This window comes from Ornithodoros turicata, chromosome 5, assembly GCF_037126465.1.
Source record: "Ornithodoros turicata isolate Travis chromosome 5, ASM3712646v1, whole genome shotgun sequence".
NCBI classification, from domain to species: Eukaryota; Metazoa; Arthropoda; class Arachnida; order Ixodida; family Argasidae; genus Ornithodoros; species Ornithodoros turicata.
In genome coordinates this window covers 56968182-56993485 of record NC_088205.1, presented here as the reverse complement: position 1 = coordinate 56993485, position 25304 = coordinate 56968182, and the positions used below count along the sequence as shown (strand labels likewise).

The following is a 25304-nucleotide window of genomic DNA, read 5'->3' as shown; positions in this document are numbered from 1 at the left end:
CTAGAAAAAGGAGATGCGAACCTATTCATGATATCACGCGATCTCGGCGAAGTCCTAAAGAGATACGGCTACAGCAGAGACATCGCGGGCATAGATATTCCTCAAGCTCTCCATCTGCTGCACGTCTTAGCTTACTTCTGGAATGAATGCTGTCGTATCATGTACGAACCGGATGGCTGCCCCCTCAAGATCGAGTGAAACTGATGTGTAATCCTCACGTAAAATAAAGCTCTTTCGTCCGCGCAAAAGATTTTTGAATGCATGAACAGACGGTTTCGAACGTCCAGCCTACCTCATTTGACGCATTTTTTGAAATTGCCACGCGGGCGTTTGACATCGCGTATCTTTATAACCGCACATGGAGTAACCCTAAAACAAAGTATGGGGAATAAGGTACTTTCGAAGCCTGATGTGCGAAAATACTCTCCCTCTATATCTGTAAATAGGCAACACGCTGTGCAGTTCGAGCTCCCACCGCACACCATTCGGGATAGCACATCTACACAGTGTTTAATAGAAGAAGGGTTAAATCGATTTCTTGCCCCCGCCCTCTCTTCACAGAACTGACGAAAATCACATTTTCTGTAGGACGCGTGGTCCTTGATGTTGTAACAACCTTCTTCTAATGGATACCTGAACAGGAAGTGCCGGAAGGAATATATGAAGCTTTCATCAACAAAAGATTCAGCGCAGATGACAGGGTAGACAGCGCCGTGGACAAGATCTTACGCATGTACTACGTAATCGAGCGAAAGCAAGGAGTCTCATTTCTATTCAAAATATCACGTAATCTCGATGAAGTCCTAAGGAGGTCGAGCTACGAAGACATTGTACCTGTAGATATTCTTCAAGCTCTCCTTCTGCTACGCATGCTGGTCTATCGGTGGAATCAATGTTGTTGTACGATTTACCAAGTGAGCGGTCGGTTTATATTCCCAAGGATTGAGTGAAACAGCTCATGCAAATAAACGTTTATTTGCATAAAAAATCTGTGGATGATCTCAATCTACGTAAACAATGAAGATTTCGCGCTGTCACTACATATCTCCTCAATGTGGGCAATACGCCGCGTAGTTCGCGTTCGCGAGTTGGATTTGGATTTACATCATAACAATATAGTGGTTGCTTCATTCCCGCATTTATTTCGTGCGAACTTTATGTCACAAACAATAAAGATTATGAAAAAATTGTTTGTAGTAAGCACTGTATCCACAACACTTTAGCGAGGACGTCTTCTAACGTGGAGACAACACGTTCCTTTCCCTCGACGACGGTAATGTCCCAGCTCGTGTGGTTCTTTTTCCAGTAGTCACGCACCACGGGCATGGAAAACCCGGCATTTATGATTGTCTCGCTGATGGGTTCTCCGTTTCTATATCGCTCCAACAGTTCCAACTTGTATCTCACAAACTGTCTTATTTTATGAGTACTCCGCACGGGAATAGCTCTCAAAATGTCGCTAAAATCGCTCTCTTCTCCGTGTCCATTTAAAAAGTTGTTTAGACGTTGTAAATCTGCCAGCATGCGTTTGCATACGAACTGATCCATCTCACACGACACACTGGGCCTTCGCACTTTTGCGGTTGTCAAGTCGATGCTCATCACTTTTCTCATGTCGGAGGATCATCCTCTTGAATCTCTTCAGTGTTTCTCACAAATCTGCGCCATCATACGACCACAAAAGCCAGAACTTGTTTGAGCACGCTGAAACAAGTTATGATAGGGCACGCGCGTGGGACCGGGACTTGTTTGATCTTGCAGAACAGTTTACGTTGTCGCCTGATGCGCTGGAAAAACCATGCAGAACCCGCCTGGGAACCCAAAACTACTTCTTTTACTAATAGCCAGAACTGAAACGCGCACGCACCGTGATGCATGAAACGGTTTTCTTCTGTCCATAATGCTGTTTGATCGCGCAGAGCGTTTGGGATATGATATAAAATTGCTTTAAGAAAGCGTCGTAACCTCTCCACAAACTATACTCGCTTAGACGATGATACTGGCTTAGGTGACATGACTTCTCAGTTTCTACGCACACCGAATGAACTGAAAATGAGAACTTTCCTCATCTTCCTCGTTGTGCGCTTGACCCACAGCCGACTGTCGGACGGAACTCAAATGCGCCCTTGGAGGGTGGCGCGATTTTGTTTACACAATCGCGCCCGAGCGCGCGCCCGTTAGCTGCGAAGGACATTTGGAACTTCTTGGAAACTGCATAAGCGAACCCTTTGTTCTTGGTGCTTGTTTCGGCAATGAGCAGGTGGTCGCATAGCGTGGTGTGATCACTGGTTTTAATACGCGCGGCCTCGGAAAACATGATTTACGAGGTGACCCAGTTTCTCGGAGAAGGTCTATTTACATCACCTTGATGCAACATTTTTTTACGCTAGGGTCCGCCGCAGAGTTTGGCCATGAAGCGCGTTTTGATATAAAACAGATAGCTCCAACACATCTTCAAGGTGACCCAATTTCTCGTACTTGCAACCTTGCGGAAACGAGCGAGCACTGATATAAAAGAGATGGTCCCAACCGGAGGTGTGTGTTACGCGCCTATGTTTCGGCTATCAAGTTTTCCGTGCGGCTGGCACGGTAACGGGTGCCTGGAAGGTGCGCGCGACATTTTGGTATGTCATCGCATGTTGTGAGGTGTGCGCGGGAAGGCTGAAATCGTGTGAGCTGTCCACGCGCCCGTGTTTCCCTACCCTGCTGTAGCGCGTCGCGCGACAAGAATCTTCGTGCGCTATACGGATGTGATGAGGTGAGTCTATTTTCTTGATGAACTTGTTCTTAGTGCGACGATCTTAATATTGCTGCTTCCAGTATAGAGAAGGAACACGGAGGCACGGGATGTTCTGTGAAGGCAATCTGAAATTGTGTTTCTTCATACTCAGTTTGGGTTGAGTGTCCGTTTTTAACATTGAGTACGTGCGAAGCTTCACTGCATAGCATTGTTTAATAAGCGTCAGTCACGACATGGCATCACTGTGCTTTGTGCTGGATTTAGTTGATTTCTTATGTTGAAGTCTAAAACAGCATGGGCTGGCTAAAGTCGCGTGAGCTGTCCACGCGCCACATGTTTCACATATTGCGGCATGGTGCTCGTGACCCGTCTGCGAAGGTGAGCGCGCATTTTTTCCGAGATGAACTCGTTCATTGTGCGACGTTGTGCCTTGGACTTATATTTCTAAGAGTGCTTCCAGGAGTGCGGGCTGTGTCGTGTACGCCGGCTATGTTTGAACAGAATGTTCGGAGGGGAGCAATTGTGTTTCTTCATACTCAGCTTGCGTTGAGTTTTTTTTTTTTTTTTTTTTTGCTTCAGTACGCGCGTGCATAGCATTGTTTAATAAGCGTAGGAGTGTCAGTGCATCTTGAGCTTCGCCACATAGCGCCACTATGCTATTGTCATTCTGCTCAATTTATATAATTTCGTGTGTTGAATGCGCGCTGTCTAAAATAAAAACAGGCCCAAGCTCTATAGGGTTTATTGATCATACAAGCTGTTTTTCCCTCAAACCAGCTTCTCTGCACAGCATCAACTATCGTTGTTTTCTCGATCATGTGCTTCTTCCTGCTTATTTCGAACGCGTGCTCGCTTTCCTGATTAGCGTCACGATGACTTTTTTGCACATTGAAATGTTTTGTTTTGTTTATGTTCTGTCACAAAATTCGTTCTCAAGAATGAACGCGCTCCATTGCATCATTTGCCATTCTGCTTGATTGAAACAATTTTTAGGTTGAACTGCAAAGCACACACACATCCTAAACGATCCTAAGCTTGTTCTCGGGGTATGGGCTTGACCTAACGCACGCATGCAACCGAGGGAAGCCAACTTTACCCGTGTAGGGTGTGTTTTGAGATGTGTACCCTGACAAAAAAATTTCCCCATTTCCAACTGTGGCTACGTGAATAGCGGTAGGCGGCGGCATGTAAGCTGTTCAGAACGCTGGCTCTCTTGAACCAGTTGGATAGAAATGAGTCACCAATGCAATGGCAGCTGTCCATCGTTGCAAAGACAAGCGACGCCATCTCTTCTATGTGTAGGGCAGAGCATGTGAAAAAGTTTCATTGTGAACCAGTGAGCAGCCAGATGGGACGGGCTTCACCTAACGCAGGCATGCAACCGGGGGAAGCCAACTTTACTTGTGTAGAGCGTGTTTCGAGATGTGTACCCTGAAAAGAATTTTTTTCCCCATTTCCAACTGCGTCTATGTGAACAGGCGGCGGCATGTAAGCTGTTCAGAACGCTGGCTCTCTAGAACTATGACCCAGTTGGATAGAAATGAGTCACCAATGCAATGGCAGCTGTCCATCTTTGCAAAGACAAGCGACGCCATCTCTTGTATGTGTAGGGCAGAGCATGTGAAAAAGTTTCATTGTGAACCAGTGAGCAGCCAGATGGGACGGGCTTCACCTAACGCAGGCATGCAACCGGGGGAAGCCAACTTTACTTGTGTAGAGCGTGTTTCGAGATGTGTACCCTGAAAAGAATTTTTTTCCCCATTTCCAACTGCGTCTATGTGAACAGGCGGCGGCATGTAAGCTGTTCAGAACGCTGGCTCTCTAGAACTATGACCCAGTTGGATAGAAATGAGTCACCAATGCAATGGCAGCTGTCCATCTTTGCAAAGACAAGCGGCGCCATCTCTTGTCTGTGTAGGGCAGAGCATGTGAAAAAGTTTCATTGTGAACCATTGAGCGGCCGCGGATGGAGGCATGGGTCGATAGCAGTTGGAGCCTGTTAGGGAGCTCTAGACATAAGTGACCAATGAGAAGCTTGTAGTCAGATGGGCCAATGAGCACTTGCAGTTAGATGAGCCATATGGTGTCTATCGAGGGAGCTGAGTGACCAATGAGCGCAAGAGATGACCAGGATGTCTCTGATGCAGCTGAACCAACCCACAGGCTGTTGTACCAAATAAAGGGTGAAATCAACAATTGTCGTGTGTCTTGTCTGAAGCTGCTGCATTGTGGTTTAGGAGCGACAGGCTAGCCAATCACTGTTCAGTAGGCTTAACGTGGACCAATCAGGGCCAGACATCGGTAGGCTTTGGTGTGAAGGGACAATCAGTAGGCTTAGAATGGACCAATCAGCATGAAGTAGGCAGAGCTGGTGAAGAGTTGTGCCATCTGGTGTCAGTGGACTTAGAACGAGCGCCAATTGGTAGCGGCCAGTCAGAGCGCTGGTGGAGTGATCAGTAGGCTTAGCGTGGACTGGCTTAGAAGTTAGTAGGCTTAAAATGGACCAATCAATGCGAAGTGGGTGGAGCCATTAAAGAATTGCGCCACGAAGTAAGTAGCATCAGGGCCAGCCACAGCAGAACCAAGCCGTGCCCTATGACGCAGCTGGACCAATAGCATAATTTCTATTAAATGTGTAGGGAACCTTCTTCGGCACCGTCAGAGCATGCGCGTTGTGAACCATGATGAGCATCAGGGTGGAGGCGTGCGGTTAGCACGGGCCAATAGCAGTTGGAGCCTACCAACCCCCGCTAAAGTTATCCTATGGTAAAAGTTACAATCTCCCACAGTTAAATTTATCTCGTCTAGAGATGAATGTGAGTGACCAATGAGTGGCTTGCAGTTCAATGGATCAATAGCAGTGACCACTTGCTGTTAGATGGACCAATCGGGGTTGGAGCCTATGAGGGAGCTGTGACCAACTAGAACCAATAAGGAGCTGGCTGAGCGGCCACGTGCAGTCAGATGAACCAATAACAGTTGGAATCTACCGAGGGAGCTGAGTGAGCGTGAGAGATGTCCACATAGAATTATGGACCAATGATCTCTCTGATGCAGCTGGACTGGGAGGCTGTTGTACCAAATAAAGGTTGAAATCAACAATTGTCGTGTGTCTTGTCTGAAGCTGCTGCCTGGCTTAGGAGCGACAAATTCAGGTAAGCCAATCACCGTTCAGTAGGCTTAGCGTGGACCAATCAGGGCCAGCCATCGGTAGGCTTAGAATGGGCCAATCAGTGTGAAGTGGGTGGAGCCAGTAAAGGGTTGCACCACCCGGTGTCAGTGGGCTTAGAACGGGCCAATCGGCAGGCTTACATTGGGAGGGTGATCAGTAGGCTTTGGCTTAGACGTCTGAATCAGACCAATCAGCATGAAGTGGGCGCACACCACAAGGTAAGTTTGAACATCTGAGATAAAGCCGCTGCCGTCTGGCGGGCGCTAACGAAGGCTATGTTCAGCGGGCCAGTCGGTGGCGGCGGCCAATCAGAGGGCTTAGAAAGTGTGGGAGAGTGACCAGTAGGCCTACAATGGACCAATCAGCGGAGCCAGTTAATTAGCATAACGGGGGCGTGCTCAGCGATACGCATGCACCAATCAGCGTGAAGAGCCAAGTAATTAGCTAAAAAGGGGCGGAGCTACAGTCAACCAATCAATGATCAGTAGGCTTAGCACGGGCCATTCAGCACGACTGGGTGGAGCCAAGCCAATTAATTAGCATAAAGGAGCGGAGCTACGGTCAGCCAATCAAAGATCAGTAGGCTTAGCAGGGGCCAATCAAAGTGAAGTGGGCAGAGCTAATGGCGGCCAATCAGATGGCTTTGGATTTGGCTTGTGTTGGCTTAGAACTGGATTGTGTTGGATTATAGCTGGATTATGGCTTAGAATTGGATTGGAATTGGATTAGAGAAAACTCTTGGCTATAGGACTCCTTTCTATACTACTGATAGCCTCCTCAGCCGGAATCGAATCCACAACCTGACGCCAAACAATTGAGGGTTTTAGTAATGGGGCCTCCATAAATCACTGATTGTAAAGTATGAGTAGACTTGGTTAGACGATGTGCAATGGCTATTCCTTGCAATTTAACTGTGCTTGTTTTCTCGCATTCGAAATCGGCTATCGCATAAAGACCACGTCCAGGCACAAGTATGCCAGGATTGAGTATCGAAGGCAAGGGAAGGGCCACTACAGGACCACACAGTATGACCCGTAGGCAGCACGGTTTCAATAGAGAAATCAGCAGCAACAAATCGTTGGACGTTATATTTTCTAATTTCACACAATTTTCAGAAACCGTTTCTCTCAGTGATTCACAGGTTAGAGCACAGCGTCGGACTCGTGCGCAGTGCAAAAATTATCGAACCTGCGAAGAGAGTTTGTGATGCGTATTCTTTGGCGTTTTATTAGGCCGGTAAGTAGGGAAGCGCACCAAGTGTGCGGATAAACAGTTTTCGACAGTTTAATCATGGGTCGGATAAACCCTCGTCGCTTCGGACACTGACCGGGTGACGAACGTAGGACCGCGCAGTGCTTTACAGGCGATTGCCTAATCAAATACCGCGATCATATGTACTACATTGCATTGTATTTGATGCATGCGATATAAATTACATCTAAGCATGCGACATTATCTTCACTTGTTATCCCTTAACGATAAGCCACCTGACGTCTCGTTGCTTTTCTATTCATCCTGTTCTGAACCCCTTAGCTGGTATACGTACAGTGCTGGACAAAAGTTTACGGAACGCGCGAGCGGCGTATTTTCTCTGGACAGAGACACCCTAGCGGCGAGCGGAAGTGGGTGAGTCCACCCGTTCAGAGGGATGGAAGAGTGCGCTTATGGCGACCCACCGTGGTAGTAGTGGTAACTTTGCTTTTGAGTGTAACGAACGCCAAAATTGTTTCGCTTTCGGTCTACTGCACCGAGCGCGAGTGGCTATCGCATGAACGAAGTCTCCCCGCTATCGGAGAGATAACAGGGCGCTAAGATGAATTGAGGTGACAACGGGCTCGCAGTGCCTAGCTTTTTTCTTTTTTTATTAGAAAAAAGAGAAGGAAAGAGCGTACACCCTTGAACACACACAAAAAAAAAGAGGCAGGGGGAGACGATACTGTCTCCATGCTTTGTCGGCCCCCTTTCGCAGCAATAACTGGGGCCATACGCACTGGAAGGGAAGCGTATAGCCGACGGACAAGGTCCACGTCTTCACGTAGCAAGGACCACTCTGCTTCTATAAATTCCCAGAGTGCGTCCTTGCTCCTTGTAGGCGTCCGTCTCTTGCTCATCCTATTCTTCAGGCTGCCCCAGACGTTTTCGATGATGTTTAAGTCCGGGCTCTGCGCAGGCCATGTCATCTGCATTACGCTGAGGCGTAAAAAAGAAAAAAGCTAGGCACTGCAGCCCGTTGTCACCTCAATTCATCTTAGCGCCCTGTTATCTCTCCGATAGCGGAGGGACTTCCACTCGCGCTCGGTGCAGCAGACCGAAAACGAAGCCATTTTGGCGTTCGTTACACTCAAAAGCAAAGTTACCACTACTACCACGGTGGGTCGCCACAAGCGCACTCTTTCATCCCTCTGAAGGCGTGGACTCGCCTTCTTCCGCTCGCCGCTAGGGTGTCTCTGCCCAGAGAAAATACGTTCCGTAAACTTTTGTCCAGCACTGTACAAGTGGAAAGAACTTCAGCGATAATGTGCCTACTGTTCACAGTCACATCATAACTACTGCTTGTTGCTCGCTATTTTCAAGAAATGAGACTCTATGTAAGAACCGAAGGAAGTGTGTTTGGGGAACCCACTTATTGTTTTACCCGTACAGCCCCGTTGGAACCCGTACAGCCTGTATGTGTACATCTCGCGCTTTTTTTTTCGTACACACCATCAAATAAGACCAATAAAATTTCTTTATATATAACTGGTTTGTTGAATGCCAGTATTCAATAGCAAGCAATGGACGAGCGTCGCTAAAGTTGGAAGTAAGAACGACAAGATAAAAACTGCAATAAAATAAACATTACAGCGTCCTTGTTTTCCGAATATTCACCAGCTGAACGCGCGAAAGTGCGGGTAGTCAGACAACAATACTGGTGGTCGAATTTCTGGACTAATTTATGGAGCAGCTTCATTTGCAGCGGACACACAAAACTTTGCCTTAAGAACGAAGATGAAAATAGCAGCGGCGCTCGGCATGTATCATGATACCTGAAAACAGGGAGACGATGTCTTCCTAGGAATGAGAACGATTAGTCAGATTACGGAGGGGGGGGGGGGGTAACCCTGAATGCTGTATCAAAATAGGACGGCATACACTGTCTGCGTAGCATAAAAGGTGGTGGATACTTCCGAGCGCCTTCTTGTCTGGCGACACATGCTGCTCGAGCGGGGCGGTGGGAGGGGGGGGGGGGTCTGGACAGACTTCATAGGCAACTGTGCTGGCATTTGTCTTAAAGTCTACGAGCAAAGCCCAGCCTCAGACAGCACGGCTTCCTCCGAGATTCGAACCCGGGTTGCCTCCCAGTCTCGGCATGCCACTGTCAGCATAAAAGGGCAGCTCACATTGTAACACATAGTGACCCCCAGCACCAGGAGGGCCGCCGCAGATTTGTTGGCGGAGTGGCCCGGACTTGACCCCGTTTGGGATTGCTAGTTCTGCTGCAGCTATCTTCCAAAATTTGGGCGGCAGAACAGCTGGACTGGAAAGAATGGTATGCTTTCAAGTCCAGCTGATTCATTCTGATTATATATCAACTGTGAAATAGATAGCTTGTTGCAGCGCGAAAAGCCGGGAAAGGGAGAGAGCAGTGACATAGTGTATAAACCCTGTTCTGAAATCGTACCATTGCCTCTACGACGAAGGTATAAAAGAGACAGAGTGTTCCTACAGGATGTGACTTTCTGTCTAAACAGAATCTCACCTTCCACTACGTCTAGTACGATGTTCGCGACAAATACATAGTACACCCCGACTTTTGCTTGTCAAACGACGCGATTACATGCTATGAGGTAAATAAGGAGATGTTCTTCAGCTTGGATAATTTGATGTCAAGAATTGGCTTAGGTATCTGACTGATTTTCCCAATACTCTGCAACTATTAGTACATGACGCTGTTTTCGGAAATGGCGTCTTAAACAAAATTTCAGCGTGAGTATGGAAGAATTTGTGTGACTTTCAGAGCGTGTATCACGATGGTCAGTCTGTCGCGCCCAAAAACTTTGGGCGCACCAGTGTATCATGTTGGGTTGTACAACAATGGCGTGTAACAAAATCCTGCAGCCAAAATTTTAGCAGCCTTCCACCATATCTCAAAACGGAAGATAAGCTGAGTGACTTTTCTTTGGATGTTTCAAGAGGGCCAGGGCATATACAGACATGCAGCAAGCAGCAAACGAGTATGTACTCTGCTGTGAATGCAAACTACCTCAAGTATACCTTTATGACTATCAAAGGCACTTCCAAATACATGTATCTATACATAACGTATCTGTGTTATGTACTCAAGGAGACTGGAATGGAATGCCTTTGTGCTATCTCACAAAACATGTGAGAGCTTCAGACAGAATTGTACATAACAAAAATACTCTACTCAAGTTACTTTCCCTTAAGTGCTTTTGGGAGTAACTTGGTATCTTGTAAACACTTTTAAAAGGCAGTATTTAGTATCTTGACTTGAATACTTTTTTAGTATCTTGTACAAGCTTGGCTCCATGATATATTGCAGCAGTGAAAGTTCACTCCATTCCTCCCTTTTATTTATTTCTTGCTTTTTTTTTCTTTGAGTTATATATGGCTAGGCGAACATTCCCTCGAAGAAAGTGTGTAACTACAAGGTCACTAATTATCTAAAATTCATTAATTATCCTCTTTAATTAGGGGATTTCGCGCAGAAGCGATGTAGCAGAACGAGATGTATTCCTTATCCCCCGAAGAAAACTATCTCATGATTATCCCAAGAAGGAATCGAAAGCATTGAAACACTGCCTTTACCACAACATTCCAAAACGTGAACTCGTCCGTCCGTCGTAATCACTGATCTCTATGTATAAAGGCTGGATCGCGCATGGGAGAGGGGCTCGTGAGGGAGAGGCACGCATTCGGGCCGCCATGTTGGTGGGCCCTAAGACGCTGTGTGTGCCCATAGGAAACAATGGGAGGCAACAGAGATTGTGAGTATTTATTGCGCTGCAAGCGTTGATCGTTGTTTGTCGTCACACAATTTTGTAAGGTGCCAGTACACTGATGTATCTTAACAGTGTTTCACAGGTGTTTGCCGTTCGATTCTTAATTATGTTATGTTTTGTATTCCGTAACTTAGTCTGTCACTGCAGTGGAGCGCTGGGGATCGTGCTAGAGCACGTTTCACAGCCAATATTTCAATAAGAAACGATGTGAGGTTTGCAACAACCATGTATATAATCTCCCGTGCTGCGTTCTGGACAAAAATTGTTCCAGAAAGAATGGTCCGGGAAAAGATATACTCGCATGGCAGAAAGAGATCGTCCCGTAGAATCGTAGCCGTTGTTTTAGATAGGTGTATGCGTTTAGTACGATTTATATCAAGCATCGCCGCAGTAAGAGTCTTTTAGTGAACGACAGCGGTGTCTTCGAGGTAATGCCTCGCAAATATGGACACACCGAAGCAGCCCAAATAATTACTTCACGCACTTAAATCACGCTCGTTAGGACAGTTAATCAGGTAGTGATGTAAGCTTATTCAAGTTACTTAGAAAGTGGTAATACTTCCTTTAATGACTTATCTCCTTTTGAAGGACAGCTCTTCGATTTTTGTTTGTTTTTTCCTTCATTTGTTCTGATTATTTGCAGGCGCTCTTGTGCCAAATTGAATGTCCTTCTCGCGTACTCACATGCTTTTGCTGAATATAGAACTGCAGAGTAAGCAAAGCTGCGTAGGAACGAGGGCCAGCCATCCACTGCTGACTTCGTCATGTTTGTGGAGTACGTTCCAAAAATTGCAGCTGCACATCTGAAACTCCATTCATTATCATCGTCATCTAAAAGGGAGCGTCGTAGCACAGCCGTGAGACCACACACGGTTTCTGAAGATCTTCTATGATACTTTCCGCAGTTAGCACAGTTTTCTTCAGCGTTGAAGTCTCTCATAGGAACCACCTTTCATTAACTGTGACTCCCATCTTACATTTTGATGTGCGAGGGCTCTCTTGCACTGCACACGTATGGTCTGCAAACTGCAACAGGACGATTTGGAGCTTGAAACAATTGTGATTTCGAGATTTTGGCCCTGGTGCACCCTGTCTGTGAAATGATATCAACTGAATCATGTCAAACGTAAACAAAAAAGTGTAACACGATATGCTTTTGTAAAGAAGATAAGTGATGTTATGCTCGATGAATAAAGAGAATATACATTTTTCAGGTTCAACATTTATTTCTTGCACTTATGCGTTTCAAGATACAATGAATGTGCAGGGAGGTCACAAAAGACTACGTTTATTGTTTTGTGACCTCCCTGCAATGACAATATATTTTTCAGGAATGACAATGTACAGGTACACTATCTAAATTTGTAGCACTCAATTTTAGGTTGGAATGAGCAATGAATAGCAACTGCCCTCCTTTTATTTTCTCATATATGCCGAATTTTAAATTCAATGTGATCAAATATGTGATATAATAATATACATAAGAATAATATAATAATAAGAATATAATATGTGATAAATGAATGTGATCAACAGTAGATGTAAACAACATCAGTCCAGAGAAGTGCGTTCTCAAGAAATAATTTTCTTCTTATAGCATATATGCGCATGCCTATTAACTGAAACAATGACCACAGTTCCCTGACAAGTTTTAATTTCTGAGAGAGTACTGTAGAGGTGGGTTAGATCTACAACAGTTAATACAAGGTATTATATACTATGAATACCTTTAAAAATCGCATGTGACACATATGCTTTTGCTTTTTGGAGGTGCTCTGGTAACCAAAGTTTGTGGGCACTCCGCAGGTTCTGCACCCATTTCTTGAGTATGTCGAGGCAGCTGTGAAAGTACCTGTATTGATGATGATTATTATTCCAATTTTTATGGTGCATCGACAACAAAGGTCATAATACATCAGAACATTGGTTAGGATGCAACTAGTTAAACATAAATATGTCGTTTAATAAGATCATTGGACAAATGTTTCAAACATCAGTTTAAAACAGGGTTTACGATCCCGAAAAAATTTTAAAGTTTAAAAACTCTTCCACAAAGAATTATAGCTTCATCACAAAGCAATAATGCTGGGTGAGGGAGCCTAAGGTGTAAGGTGTGTTTCATGATGTGAACATGTAAATAAAATGTGCAAAATTTAGAGAGGCTAACCACAGTGCGTGGACTGAGGTGGTTCCTTGGAAACCACTGGATGAGGAATATGATACTTATCTGTAAACCCGATCGCATCACACTGTACAGACGATCCTCTGGGTAGCCCCTATCAGGAAACCTGTATCGAGAGCGCGAGCTCCTCAACAACCAGACCCGTAGCCTGCGCGTCTGCCTGGGTGTTCCCAAAACGTCAGAGACATACCTGGTCCTAGCAGAGGGCAAAGAGTCTCCAGCACACATTCTGCGCGACCTGGAAACCCTTAGCGCCTACTCACGATACCTTACTCGGTATGCCGCCCACCACTTGCGGGAAATCGACCATGGCTGCCTTGCCTCGGCATTCGGTGCCGCTGTCCAGCGACTGAAGGTGTCGGTCCCATCAACGGCGTCTACTTCGCCTTACACCCCACCAATGTGGTCCATGGTCACACCCACTGTGTACACACATATCCCTGGCATCACGAGCAAAAACGACCATCCCCCGCCTGTCCTGGGCTACCTCGTGCTGGAGCACTTGGACGCCCTACACAGCCATCGACATCAAATATATACCGACGACTCGGTCTCCGCGGGCGTCTCCACAGCAGCACTGTTCCTCCCTTCCGAAAACATCGAACAAGCCTTCAAGCTTCCCTACGAAACGTCGTCCACCGAAGCGGTGCTTGTAGCCATTCACGAAGCACTGAAGCTTGTATCCCCTCGACCACCTGGAAGCTGGACAGTCCTCACAGACAGCAAGTCGGCGCTCGAGGCACTGTCTTCGCCTCGCTCGCAAGTTGTTTCTGACATCCGCTCACTGATCCTGACTGTGCACAACCTCCCCGTCACCTCCGGCCACTCCATGTGGTTTCAGTGGGTGCCAAGCCACATTGGCTTGCCGGGAAACACGCGTGCCGACGCAGCAGCGAGGCGCGCTCATGGCGCAGCTGAGTGCAACACTGTCATCCCGTTATCACCCTCCATCTGCCGCATACACATCCGCCAGCGCTTTTCCTTCGACACCTGCCTTTTCATGGAAAACACTGTCGCAGCCAACACCTTCCTCCACCACATTGACCCGAAGATGGCCTTCACTGTGTCGCTACAGCTGTCTCGAAAGGAAGAGTCAGCTCTCCATCGCCTTCGCCTGAATGTTGCTCGTACTCCATCGTTCCTGTTCAAGATCAAGCAGCGTCCCTCTTCGGCGTGCCCCTCCTGCTCCACCTGACGCCGATACCCATTATTTACTCTTGACCTGTCCAAGATATGCCACTCCTCGGACTGCACTCACGCACCGCCTATCTGCCCTGGGGCACAAAGACCTCTCTTTGGCCACCCTACTGGGCCCTGTAGGGCAGAAGCAATGGGCTGTTACCAGAGCAGTATTATGCTTCCTGGGGTGCTAGACTCGTCAAAGTAGAACTAAGTTCAAAAGATGACGTCGCGCGGGGAGGAGTTTTGAACTTCCGAAGTTCAAGAAAAATGTTTCCCTTTCTCGGCAACTGAAGTTGGGTCTACGTCCGTGCCGATCAAGATCAGTGTGTGCGCGACCCGCCCACTGGCTCGAGCGTGATAGAATGAAGAATGAGAAAGCGCACCGCTTCTGTCCGCTCCGGTGAAGAGTGAAATGCAGAGCAATACATCCTTGAAACCGTAGATTGTCAAATATATTTGGGCTGCGCGAACATTATTTTATTTCAGATCTCGAGGCGCATAACTGTGTTCCAAATCGAATGCGGAACTATATGTTCAATTTTGAATCGAATCAGCATTTCTTCCAAACTGAATACATACAGAAACAGCATAGCTCGAGGCCTGATCATATGGCATCACAAAACACCCGCGCTACTTGTAAGGGTAAAAAGGAAACGGAAAAGTGTTGTACGATTCACGGACATTGCCGGCCGTGCAGTCCTCCGTCAAGTTATGCAAACAAACAAAACAAAAAAAGCATAAAAGGTCGAAAAGACGAAGCTACCCGGTGACGCGGCTTTTCTTGTAACCTCTTCACAATTGCTCCAGATAGCTGCGTCGTTTCAACCTTGCTGCCGCTATCAGCAGAAGCATGGAAGAGGGAACTGAAGGGGAAACTCATCTTTTCTTTCCACAGTATTCTACATTAAGTGACGGAGTAATTAACGCCGTCGAGCTTTTGCGCAAAGAAAATTCTCCCCAGCTATTTTTATTGCTGAAGGGTAATGTGTTTTGTGTTGAAATTGGTTGAGAAAACGAAATGCCCTTCCTGTTACGGACAAGGAAAAACACAAAGAAAGACAAAAAACAAAGACATTAAAAAAGCTGCGCTGACTTGGCACATTTCAGAGATCTATTCAGAATATTTCTCGCGACTGAAAATCGAAAAGTGCGCGCAAGTCACACCAAAAGTTAGTCGATGACAAGCGCCAGTGACACCCCGAAGTAGAATTTTAAGCCTCTGTTTCGTGCCACATTACATGACACACTCGCTGTATCGTCATGTGTGCTATAAGTGTATTTGGGATCAGTGAACACAGCAACACTTCGGTTGAAAACTATTTGTTTCCTATTTCCTTTCTCTATGTATCTACTGCCTTCTTTTTCAGAATGACCCTGTGTAAATTTGAGCACATATAAACAGACTAGTGCCCGCACTGCGACGACACAACCACTTCATCGTAAATGGGACGGAAAAGTCGCGTGTCCGAAAAACCCTGGGCCCGTGCACTTGCAAGCGCTCGTTTCGAGGTGCTGCTCCGCTGCATAGAAGAGCACCGACGCTTTCCAACGCCCTGCACATGCAGTGTTCATGTCTCTGTTGTGTGCATTTTATATTTATGATGCATCTGTTAATCAGAAGGAAAGCTGTTGCCCTCCTCCGCGTCTCAATGGAAAATCCCATTTTTGTGCAACAAGGAAACCACGTTAAAACAAGGACATCACGGAACCTGCGGCCAAGGGAAGTACAATGTCATACGTGAAGAACACAACAATCTTGTGCGAAGGGATATCATTATCCATGACGAGAAGCGCATCTTGCGTGGATCCTACAATCTCAGAACAGAACTTCACCGCATAGCACGTCATCCATAAACCATAGAGACGAATTATAGGATTACCCCTTCTGATTCAAAGAGCGAGGGAGCGTATAGCGATTTGGATATGCGATAATTGCTATAAAAATGCCAGTGTCAAATCGGATGGTTCAACTTCAAATCGGAAGCGATAAGCATATCGTTCGTGTCTGTAGTCGGCGCACAACGTGCTATGCAGTGAAGTTCTGTTCTGATAGTGTAGGCTCTGCGCAGATGGTCACACAGCGAACGAACAGCGTTCTTCGACAGTCGGTAAAACTGGCAAAAACCATCGTTTGGCATTTCAAACGATACTCATGATAAGTGTGGTCTCAGAGGCGCAGTAGTAAATCACGGCAATAAAAGCGGCCGCAACTCTTTCTAACAAACTTCGAAGTTCGCCACTATCTTTCCTTGAACTTTTCTCGGTAGAAAAAAATGTTGCGCTACGTCATTTTGACGTCACGGAACTTCTGCCAAAAGCTGCATTTTCCCTTTCCTTGTACTTTGGTTTGATTGACAACACGGGCCGTCACGTGGGCCAGAGAAACTGTCCAACGGCTGTATTTCCTCATATCTCCCGAATTGTTTACATTGGTGAAATCTGCAAAGGCACCATCCTCCCGGGCAGCCAAAACGTCATTTTGACGTCATGAAAATATTTCGAAGTGCGCGCGTCTCGGTAGCCTTGACCTGAGGTTTGATTGACAGTCAGGAGCGCTCACGTGGGCCACGGAAAGCATCCAATGGTTGCGCTCCCTCCCATTTCTTGAACTTTCTTCGTGTTTCAAGAAACGACGAGTCTAGCACCCCTGGGTGACTCTGGGCTCCTAGACTGCCTCTGAGCGATCGTGCACTCATGCCCCCCTGCTGCCAATGTGCCGCTTGCGCCTTTTTTTTTCTGTTTTCCCCCTTTTTTTTACAAGGAATAGCAAGTCGACTTCTGTCTGGCTGACCTTTCCTTTTTGCCTGTCTTTTTTTTTCGTTTTTTCGTAATAAACATATCCCCGCCCCCCCCCCCCCCCCCCCGTGTATTGAGAGGCCACTTTTGCCTTAAAAACTGCTACAAATAACACGACACGCTACAAATTATTATTATCGCAACAAGCTGACAACATCTCAGACACTAAGGCGGTATCCAAGTCTCACCACATCACCGTTACGTAGGATTCTTTGTCACAAATCAAACCAAGGCACAAAATCTTGGTCTCATTACGACGTAATACCGAACTTCTGCGCGAAGGTAGTTCAACGAAATGACACTGCACGTGCTTCCGTAGAGAACACCCGTGTACCATGCTAGCAATGCATGCAGAAAAGCGCTCGAGTGCTCTCACACATATAGGTGACAACACTACCCGTGTAGTGTAACATGTTCTCTCTAGCATATTATGCACTCAAACTGTATTTGCCGCCTGGTAAAATGCAAGTGTGTTTGATTGAACCTCGGAAGAGCGATCAAACAACTTGCAACCAGTGCTGGTTTTGGGCAAAAAAACACTTCATAATTGTCAAATAAATGTACAGAATGGACGCCTATTTATTCCTCGATAAAGAATGACTCACCTGTAGAAATTTCGGCCCTGTATCCTTGCCGGTACGGTTGGTACCACCGTAATTGCAAGAAGTTGCCATGATCGCTGCGGCGACTGTTTTGGGTACAGTAAGATGGCGGCCGGTTGCCGCACGCTCGCGCTCCCTATCCGCGATCCAGCCTTTTACAATCGAGATCAGTGGTCGTAATCATATCTCCGAAGCGTGACGTATCAGCACGCCAGGGGCGTAGCCACGGGGGAGCTAGGGGGGGGGGGGGGGCTCGAGCCCCCCCCTACCTGCCACGACCCGACCCACGCAAATCGTGCAAATCCGAGTAGAAAATAATATATGGGGCGGGGGGGGGGGGGACCAGTGTGACGATCGCGAAAGTTCTTGCAGTTCATGGCGGCTATCTAAGCAGCACTCGTGAATGGTTTTCAAATTATGAGTTTTTCAAAGTGCTTACAACCTCGTGACACCACCTCACTGGACATGACAGCCTATATATGTAATCGTATTGTGAACATCCAAATAAACTATTTTCGTTCTTTTTTTTCAACCGCATTTTGCGTTGTGGACAAGTATATGTGTGTTGTCGAACCCGGGATCAGTGGAGGTGGGGGGGGGGGGGGTTCGTATCGAGCCCCCCCTACCTCGGAGGTCTGGCTACGCCACTGCCAGCACGCCCACATTTTTTTCTTTCTTCCCCTGCATCTGCCAGATTGCTTCAATTTCGGCCATCGCGGGAAATCCCTGACGCTCCCAGGTGCTCTTTGCGCATGGGGTCGCATGACGGTGAGGGCGAAAGAAGCGGCAGCGGGTCGGGCCCTTGGTAGCCACCTATCGGCAGGCCCGCCGTCACGACCCGGTTTCAGTCGCCGTTCAGCACACCATTCATTCTAGCTCACCATAGTTGAAAGGCAATGTGCCTCAAGGTCAAACGTCTTCGGCCGAAGTTCGGCTTGCAGTTCGGTAGCATGCAGTGATGCACGGAAAAAGTTCGGTCTCGATTTCGGTTCGGGTAGTTTTCAGGTAGCTTTTCGTTCCATGCGATTCAGCCTTTAGTCAAGGGAGCAGTATATAGCAGGAGCGGAACGGAACGGTAATGAGCTTACAGATCCTGTGTGTTTAGTTCCGTGTGGATTGTATTACAAGGAAAGATCCTACGAAGCCTCTAACGTGAATGAGTACCGTATTCGTCACTCCGCAAAGAGGAGTTGTAAGAGCCATGTGAATTTATCACTTACCCGTGATACCGCAGGTTCTAGTTCAGAAGGCAAGGTCTGCAGAAAGCGTTCTGCTAAAAGATACGAATGCACCTGCAAGAGTAAAACATGAAACGACGTCGATGCATGACATATCATAAGTGGAGTAGTACATAATATACAGGGTGTCTTTTGATATTCTGTATGGTTTTTCTACAACAAATCTATGAGAGCAGCACAGATGTCGCTTTTGCAGTTGAGTTATACGGTCAGGCGGGCATCATCTCGAAGAAGGTATGTCACTACTAGATGACTGGTTATACCAAAATTCATTAATTAACTCTTTAATTAGGGGGCTTTCGGGCAAAAGTGAGATAGCAGAATCTGAGACAATCCTCATTGAAAGCATTCAGCAGCAGGCTTTTTAGGCTTGGCAGCCTTCCTTTCGCCTTTCTAAAATTTCTAGAGACTTCTAAACTCCAACACATTCGTGTCCCACTCAATACGCGGCCCACCCACAGGCTGGTCAACACTATAACGTTCTACTTGTAGGCAAGCCCCTCTCACTGATTAGCTGCTATTAACCACACCCCTCTCCTCATAGCTAGCCTTTGCACCAATAATGTTCAGCTTCTGTTCTCCTTACACGATTTGGAGTGCATATACACGCAATTTCCCCCGTAGCTTACACAGTTTCCGCGCAACGATGTCTGTTGCCCACGACGCAGCGTCTCCATCCTGCTACTTTCCCCATCCAGCAACGGAAAGCTCTCGCGCACAGGCGTTAAGTTTCCTTCTTGCATTACATGACCCTGACATAATTTCGCGACATACACACGAGTTTTTCCGCGAAGTGCACGCAGCCCCCTTGCCCACACCTGCTGCAGCGCCCCATCATGCTACTTTACTCAACGAACCAGATGAAGCTCTCGTGTGCTCACGGGCCTTTCTTCTGTGCATGACATTGTCCTTACCCGAATGGACCTTTTTCACATACGCGTCGTATCCTAGCGGCTATCCAGCGAACCACGCTCGGAGCGCGTCAAAACAAATCCACGTGGGTAGCACAAAGGACCAAAACCGGTCCGGAGTGGGACCGACGAGCTCGCGCCATTCGTGCGGTCTCCCCACTGATCCCCACTTCTGTCGTCCCCATACTGCGCCATCTAATGAAGACGGAGATAACCCTCTATGGCGTCTCAAGGTCATGCGCATAAGCCGTTGTGAAAAAAAGCGCCATTCGCGGCATACACGCATTTTTCGCCATAACCGTGCCTACTTTCCCCATCCATCGAGTCAAAGCTCCTGAGCGCTCGCACTCTGGTGAATGGAGAAATCAGGATATGGATGCTGCGGCGCGAGCCAGAAGGCAACATTGCGCTGAAATTGCATAAGTTATGGCGTAAATAGCGTGCGTGCCGCGAATTTCTGAAAGGCGCATCCCCAAATATTGCAGTAAGCTATCCCAGTAACTAGCCCAGCTTTCTGCGCTTGTTCTGAAAGGCCTATGTTTTGCCCGAATTAAATGCCACGCGAGCGCGCCAGAGCTTCCTCTTGCTGAATGGGGAAAGCAGCATGATCACTGATGGTAGCAGATGTGAGCGTCTGTATCCCAGACCCCAGTTCACGCTGAATATACCGCGAAAATTCAAGACTGTCGGATGTTGATGTTGGCGAAAGAAATACTTTTCGAAACCATCGTTATCTTGCGTGCGTTTTCCCACAATATTCATTAACAAGACAGCAAGGAAACGTAAGTACATAAAAACAGTGCACGAAGAAGTGTTATATAATACCGCATGGTATTGGCTACGCCAACCGCTAGCACTATTTCCTGTTTCTATGTACTAGGAAGATGACATTACATGCATGTAATTTACAGGATGGCTTGTGCAAGCGGAATAGGAGAAACCCCGATAGTTTGCGATAGATAAATTGCGATCTACACCATAAGACGGCTCTGCAGGGCATTGTGAGCAAGCATGCCTTTTTTTCAGCAGGTTTTTCGAAAAACATTATCCTGTAACGTTATCCAATGAACTGCTCCTGAGGTTCAGCTTGTGGGCTCATGGCCACCTTAGAAACAAGCAAATAAAGAGCAAAAATGCTAGCCGTTAAAATGCAGATGACTTCATGTAACTAGTTACAAAAGTTAACTGAACTACCAGTGCAAAAATATAAATGAACTAGTAGCTAAACGAAAATCTAAAGACAGAAGCGCCATAATACGCTCTAGGCCGACCATGGATCCATGTATGGTATCCTGTCTTCCAACCTCGGGCACGAGCCGAAGCCTGAGAAAATACAAGCGATTGGCAAGTGCTTGTCATTATGGCGATAAAGGCGCACTGTCTGGCTCATCCAATGACACGACCGTAATCTTTTTTACGAGTTTAGTAGAAAACGAGAAGCCATATCAAACCCTCTCTCGCAGCTGTTCCTTATCTTGCGGCTCCCCCGCCACCAATGCAAGCGGATGAACACGAATCTGAGCGCAGAATAGTTGAGCAAAAGAGCGCATCCCTGCACTGCTCCGAACAAGAAACTTGTAAACCGAAACCAGTTATTTACTCGAAAAAATCGAGATTTGACTCGACATCATACACACTATAGAAATGTCCCATATCACAGGCCGGCACCAGCATCATGCTGGTATTTTCTTGAATAGGACGGACTGTTGCTGTACGGTGCAATCCACTAGCGAAACGCATATCACCTTTTGGCAGCTGATTAACTGTGAAACAACAGCATGCAGCACCTCCTCAGACACAGCAGGAATACCGGTGAGCTCCAGTGCCAGTCCCAGAATGTGTCCAGTGAGATCCGCAACATTGTTACTACTAAAAGACGGGAAGAGAAAGGGATAAATAAGGTAATAGTCGCACCTCTTTCTTAACCCTACTACCGTGAGATTCGCATGATTAGATCGCGGATGGCTAGTAAAACGCGAAGAGTAACTACCTATATGGTATCCACCCAGAGTCGCCTCAACTCCACGCCCAGTGGAGATTCGGGGACATGGAGGGCCATGCCCCCATCACCCCCTATTACCAGGCGCGGATCTAGGGGGGGGGGGCAGGGGTCCGGACCCTCCCCCTCAATTCCTGTCTTGAACATAGGGTTCAATGGACCAATCCCAGCTTGCACCTGGCACTTGTCCATAGGGGACCCCCCCCCCCCTCGGAAAAATCCTAGATCCGCCCCTGCCTACCACAAAGAAAAAGACAGCGTTTTGCGAGACACATTTTAGTCTATTCGATTCACAAATTTTCCTTGAAGCTCAAGACATTGCAGTCACCACTCCCGTGCGTATGGGTATTCTTAGAATTGCTTGGAACTGCGTTCGCAACAAGGTTACTGTGAATATTTTGACTTTGCAGCGAATATGACAAAATGAAAGAACGTGTGAAATGAGAATATGAAAGAACGTGTCTCTATACATCAGACGCACACTATGCTCTTGACTTACTTGAGGACGCCGAATAGTTCTCTTCCGAGGTCTCCGAAGAGAATAGGGTCGATACCAACACTACTCAGAGTGACAAACACTCGCTTCTCGCATATAACCTACGAGAAAAGAACCGATGTTATAGCCATGCGTAAAATAGCAGTCTCAACTACAGGAGGACAACACCTGCTTCTAAAATAGCCGCCAGTTTGGTATTTTTGTCACTAAGGTCACTCCTCACTTTCGCAAGGCATGGGGGTACTTTAGATGGACAATTTGAACCGCTCTTGCACAGGCACAGCTGTCCACACCATCAACCACACTTCTTTTCGCCTCACTTAAATAGAATCTGGACCCGTCAACTGGTTTTAGGAATCATAGTTACGTTCTACCGCAAATTCGCGCGGATATCATGCGCAACATTTCATCCAGTGGCGCGTCTTATACCCCCAATAGGGTTTCTATACATGCTTTATAGTTTATAGTCAATTTATAGTTGAAAAAAAGATTCTCTGTTGACACGATCGCATGCTGAAATGATCGCTTAGCGCCCTGCGTGAGCGTCCCGTTGCAAATGTGGCAAGGCTTATTCATGTTCACGGAGTTTGTTTTTATCCGATACGAATGTATTATTAAAAAATCTATGGGAGCAGCACCTATTTTGCAGGCGAGCACTAACAGATGGCTACGATTACCTAAAATTCATGAAATGACTTTTTTAAGTTTGAGGCTTTCTGGTAAATGCAAGATGGTAGAAATGGTTGCTGTCATAGTGTAAAAGGTAGTTTGTCCCCCACTGAATCCTGAAAGGAGAGGAAACGTGAGTTTTAATCGTCGCTCATTAAAGTAGTTGAGAGACCATATGCTATACAGTGTGGCCCCGTTTCATATGCTGTGGTTTATCCTACTTCCTTATTTGAACGGTTTTCCTGTTGGGCTTTAAAGGAAGCCACCGTCGACGTGGTACCGACCAGCGCTGAGAGACATCGGCATGCAAACTGGAAGTTACGTTTTATCCCTCCCATGCCTGGAGAATGAAGTTCTTCGTTCCCTGTTCACAAACGTCTGGGTCATCACGGAAACGGGAAGCCACGCCTTTTGTCTTCGAAATTTCTTCAAAAGCTTGGAAATGGTTTGACAACTCATTTAAAGTAGCACAGAAGTCATTTTTAACACCCTGTTTTCTTCCTATAAAACTGTTACGTAGGCCAGTAAGACGCGCCATGCGAAGTAATTCACACCACAGAGTCATAATTATCGCAGATATTGAATTTAAAATACGCCGCAAAAAAACGACCGTGCGCAACGGTGGTGAAGAGCAGTACCAGCCTGTGATCTGCCTGGAACCTCGCGCTGACGCTATAAGGGGAATGCTCGCTGATTGGTATAAATAAATGTTGTTTGCTACTCCGCTGTCGTCTGCTACGCGGCTGCTCGGGGTTCTGAAAAAGCCTTTCTCCTGGCTCGGTAATGATTCGGCCGCTCCCTCTATCCCCAATTCTCCGGGAGAACTGGCAAAACTGGTTTACGCGCCAAAGGGACAAGGCGTGGATCCCCACTGACCAGCGAACCAGAACGAGCTCTCCTTATAACGTCATCGGTGACGTGGCATCATACTTCCTAATCCTCGTCATACCTGGAGTGGCGAGTTAAGGGTGAACGCGCGGAGCCATGTTTATGTGAGTTTTTTTCTGGGAAACAAATTGCACACATCAAAACCTTTTGCGCTATTCGGTAAAATGACACGCACACTTTCATCAGATATCTTAATCTGATTTTTTTTTGGATGGCCCTCTGTACTCCTTTAAAGGGACTATTGCATCCGGAAACGTGTGTGTGAAACCGATACGGTAATGTTCGTCACCGCTTCACGGTCAACTTGGCCAAGTTTCTCTTCCGAAAGCAGCGTATAAATTAAATACGCGAGTTTTAAAGATTCGCACTCACTCTGCAACTAAGCAAGCACCGCAGTTGTCTCGCGACGTAAAGCCCCAGATTATTACTTTAAGCAAGCACCAGCGATCGTAACACCATTATGACGTCGGCCAGGCACACGAATGGAAGCGCAGCACAGGTGACTGTCTCCGAGGTCGTCTGCTTCGCGTTCGCACCGCAATATACTAAAAGTGAAAAGACCTTGGCGAATACGATTACTTTCGCTTACCAGTATGAGTTCTGACGCGACCATGTTGCTTTTTTTTTCGTGTTAGCGCCGCAAAGCAACTGTGGCTATGAGCGGCGTACAGGTGTGGACAGATGGAGCGAGGACAGCACGAAGGAGTAGGGGACAGGGGGTTAGTATGCGTCCTGGGTCGAATTCAGGGGAACTGTGCCGACATTCGTCTGGAGTGTGCCGGAAAACCCAGGGAAAACCCCAGACAACACAGTCGGTGCGGGGATTCGAACCCGCGTCACCTCCCAGTCTCGGCGTGGACAACCATGTTGCGTGGAACACGATGTTACGCTCCTGGCTGTACGAACACGTTCGACGCTAACCAGAAACAACATTCCACACGCCGACCACACACTCTCCGCGACCGACAGGCAGCAGACGCCGTCCCTGGCGCCTGCCGGTCGGTTGCCAAGTGCTTTCCAGCCGCTCCCTGATTGGGCTTGTCGTACCAAAGGGGGCTCACTGATTGGACTTGTCCGTGTGGCGTTTCCAGAGGGGGAATTCCGGAATACCCTCAACGCCCGTCGTCCGTTCTTGCGATGTGTCACATCAAACTGTATGTGAACAACTCCATCTATCGCCTAGCTTCCGGCGCCTGACTTTTCAAACAGTCTGCCCTGCGATCTCGTTATCGACGCTGCTTCCCCGGGTCACTCCTACAACCCTCACTTCCACGCCTTCGCAACTCCAGAGGGAGAACAGCCGAAGAAGACGAAGTAATTTTGGATAACGCGCACACATGAACTGCGTTATTCATTCTGATGAATATGAATAAAACAGCATAAACGCAAGCTAGTTGGTAGGCAAAATCCATGATCAAATAAGGCT

General features: G+C 47.1%; 1 protein-coding gene across 2 annotated transcripts in view; it reads right to left on the bottom strand.

Moving 5' to 3' along the window:
• Positions 1–25304, bottom strand: part of LOC135396064 (sister chromatid cohesion protein PDS5 homolog B-A-like) — a 131130-nt gene that overhangs the window by 82674 nt on the left and 23152 nt on the right. For both annotated transcript variants that reach the window (XM_064627108.1, XM_064627109.1), the window contains exons 5-7: positions 22325–22422; positions 21572–21695; positions 18898–18969 (exon numbers count right to left, since the gene is read on the bottom strand). In XM_064627108.1, the coding sequence (XP_064483178.1) occupies positions 18898–18969; positions 21572–21695; positions 22325–22422 (294 nt within the window). The remainder of the gene's footprint in view (positions 1–18897; positions 18970–21571; positions 21696–22324; positions 22423–25304) is intronic.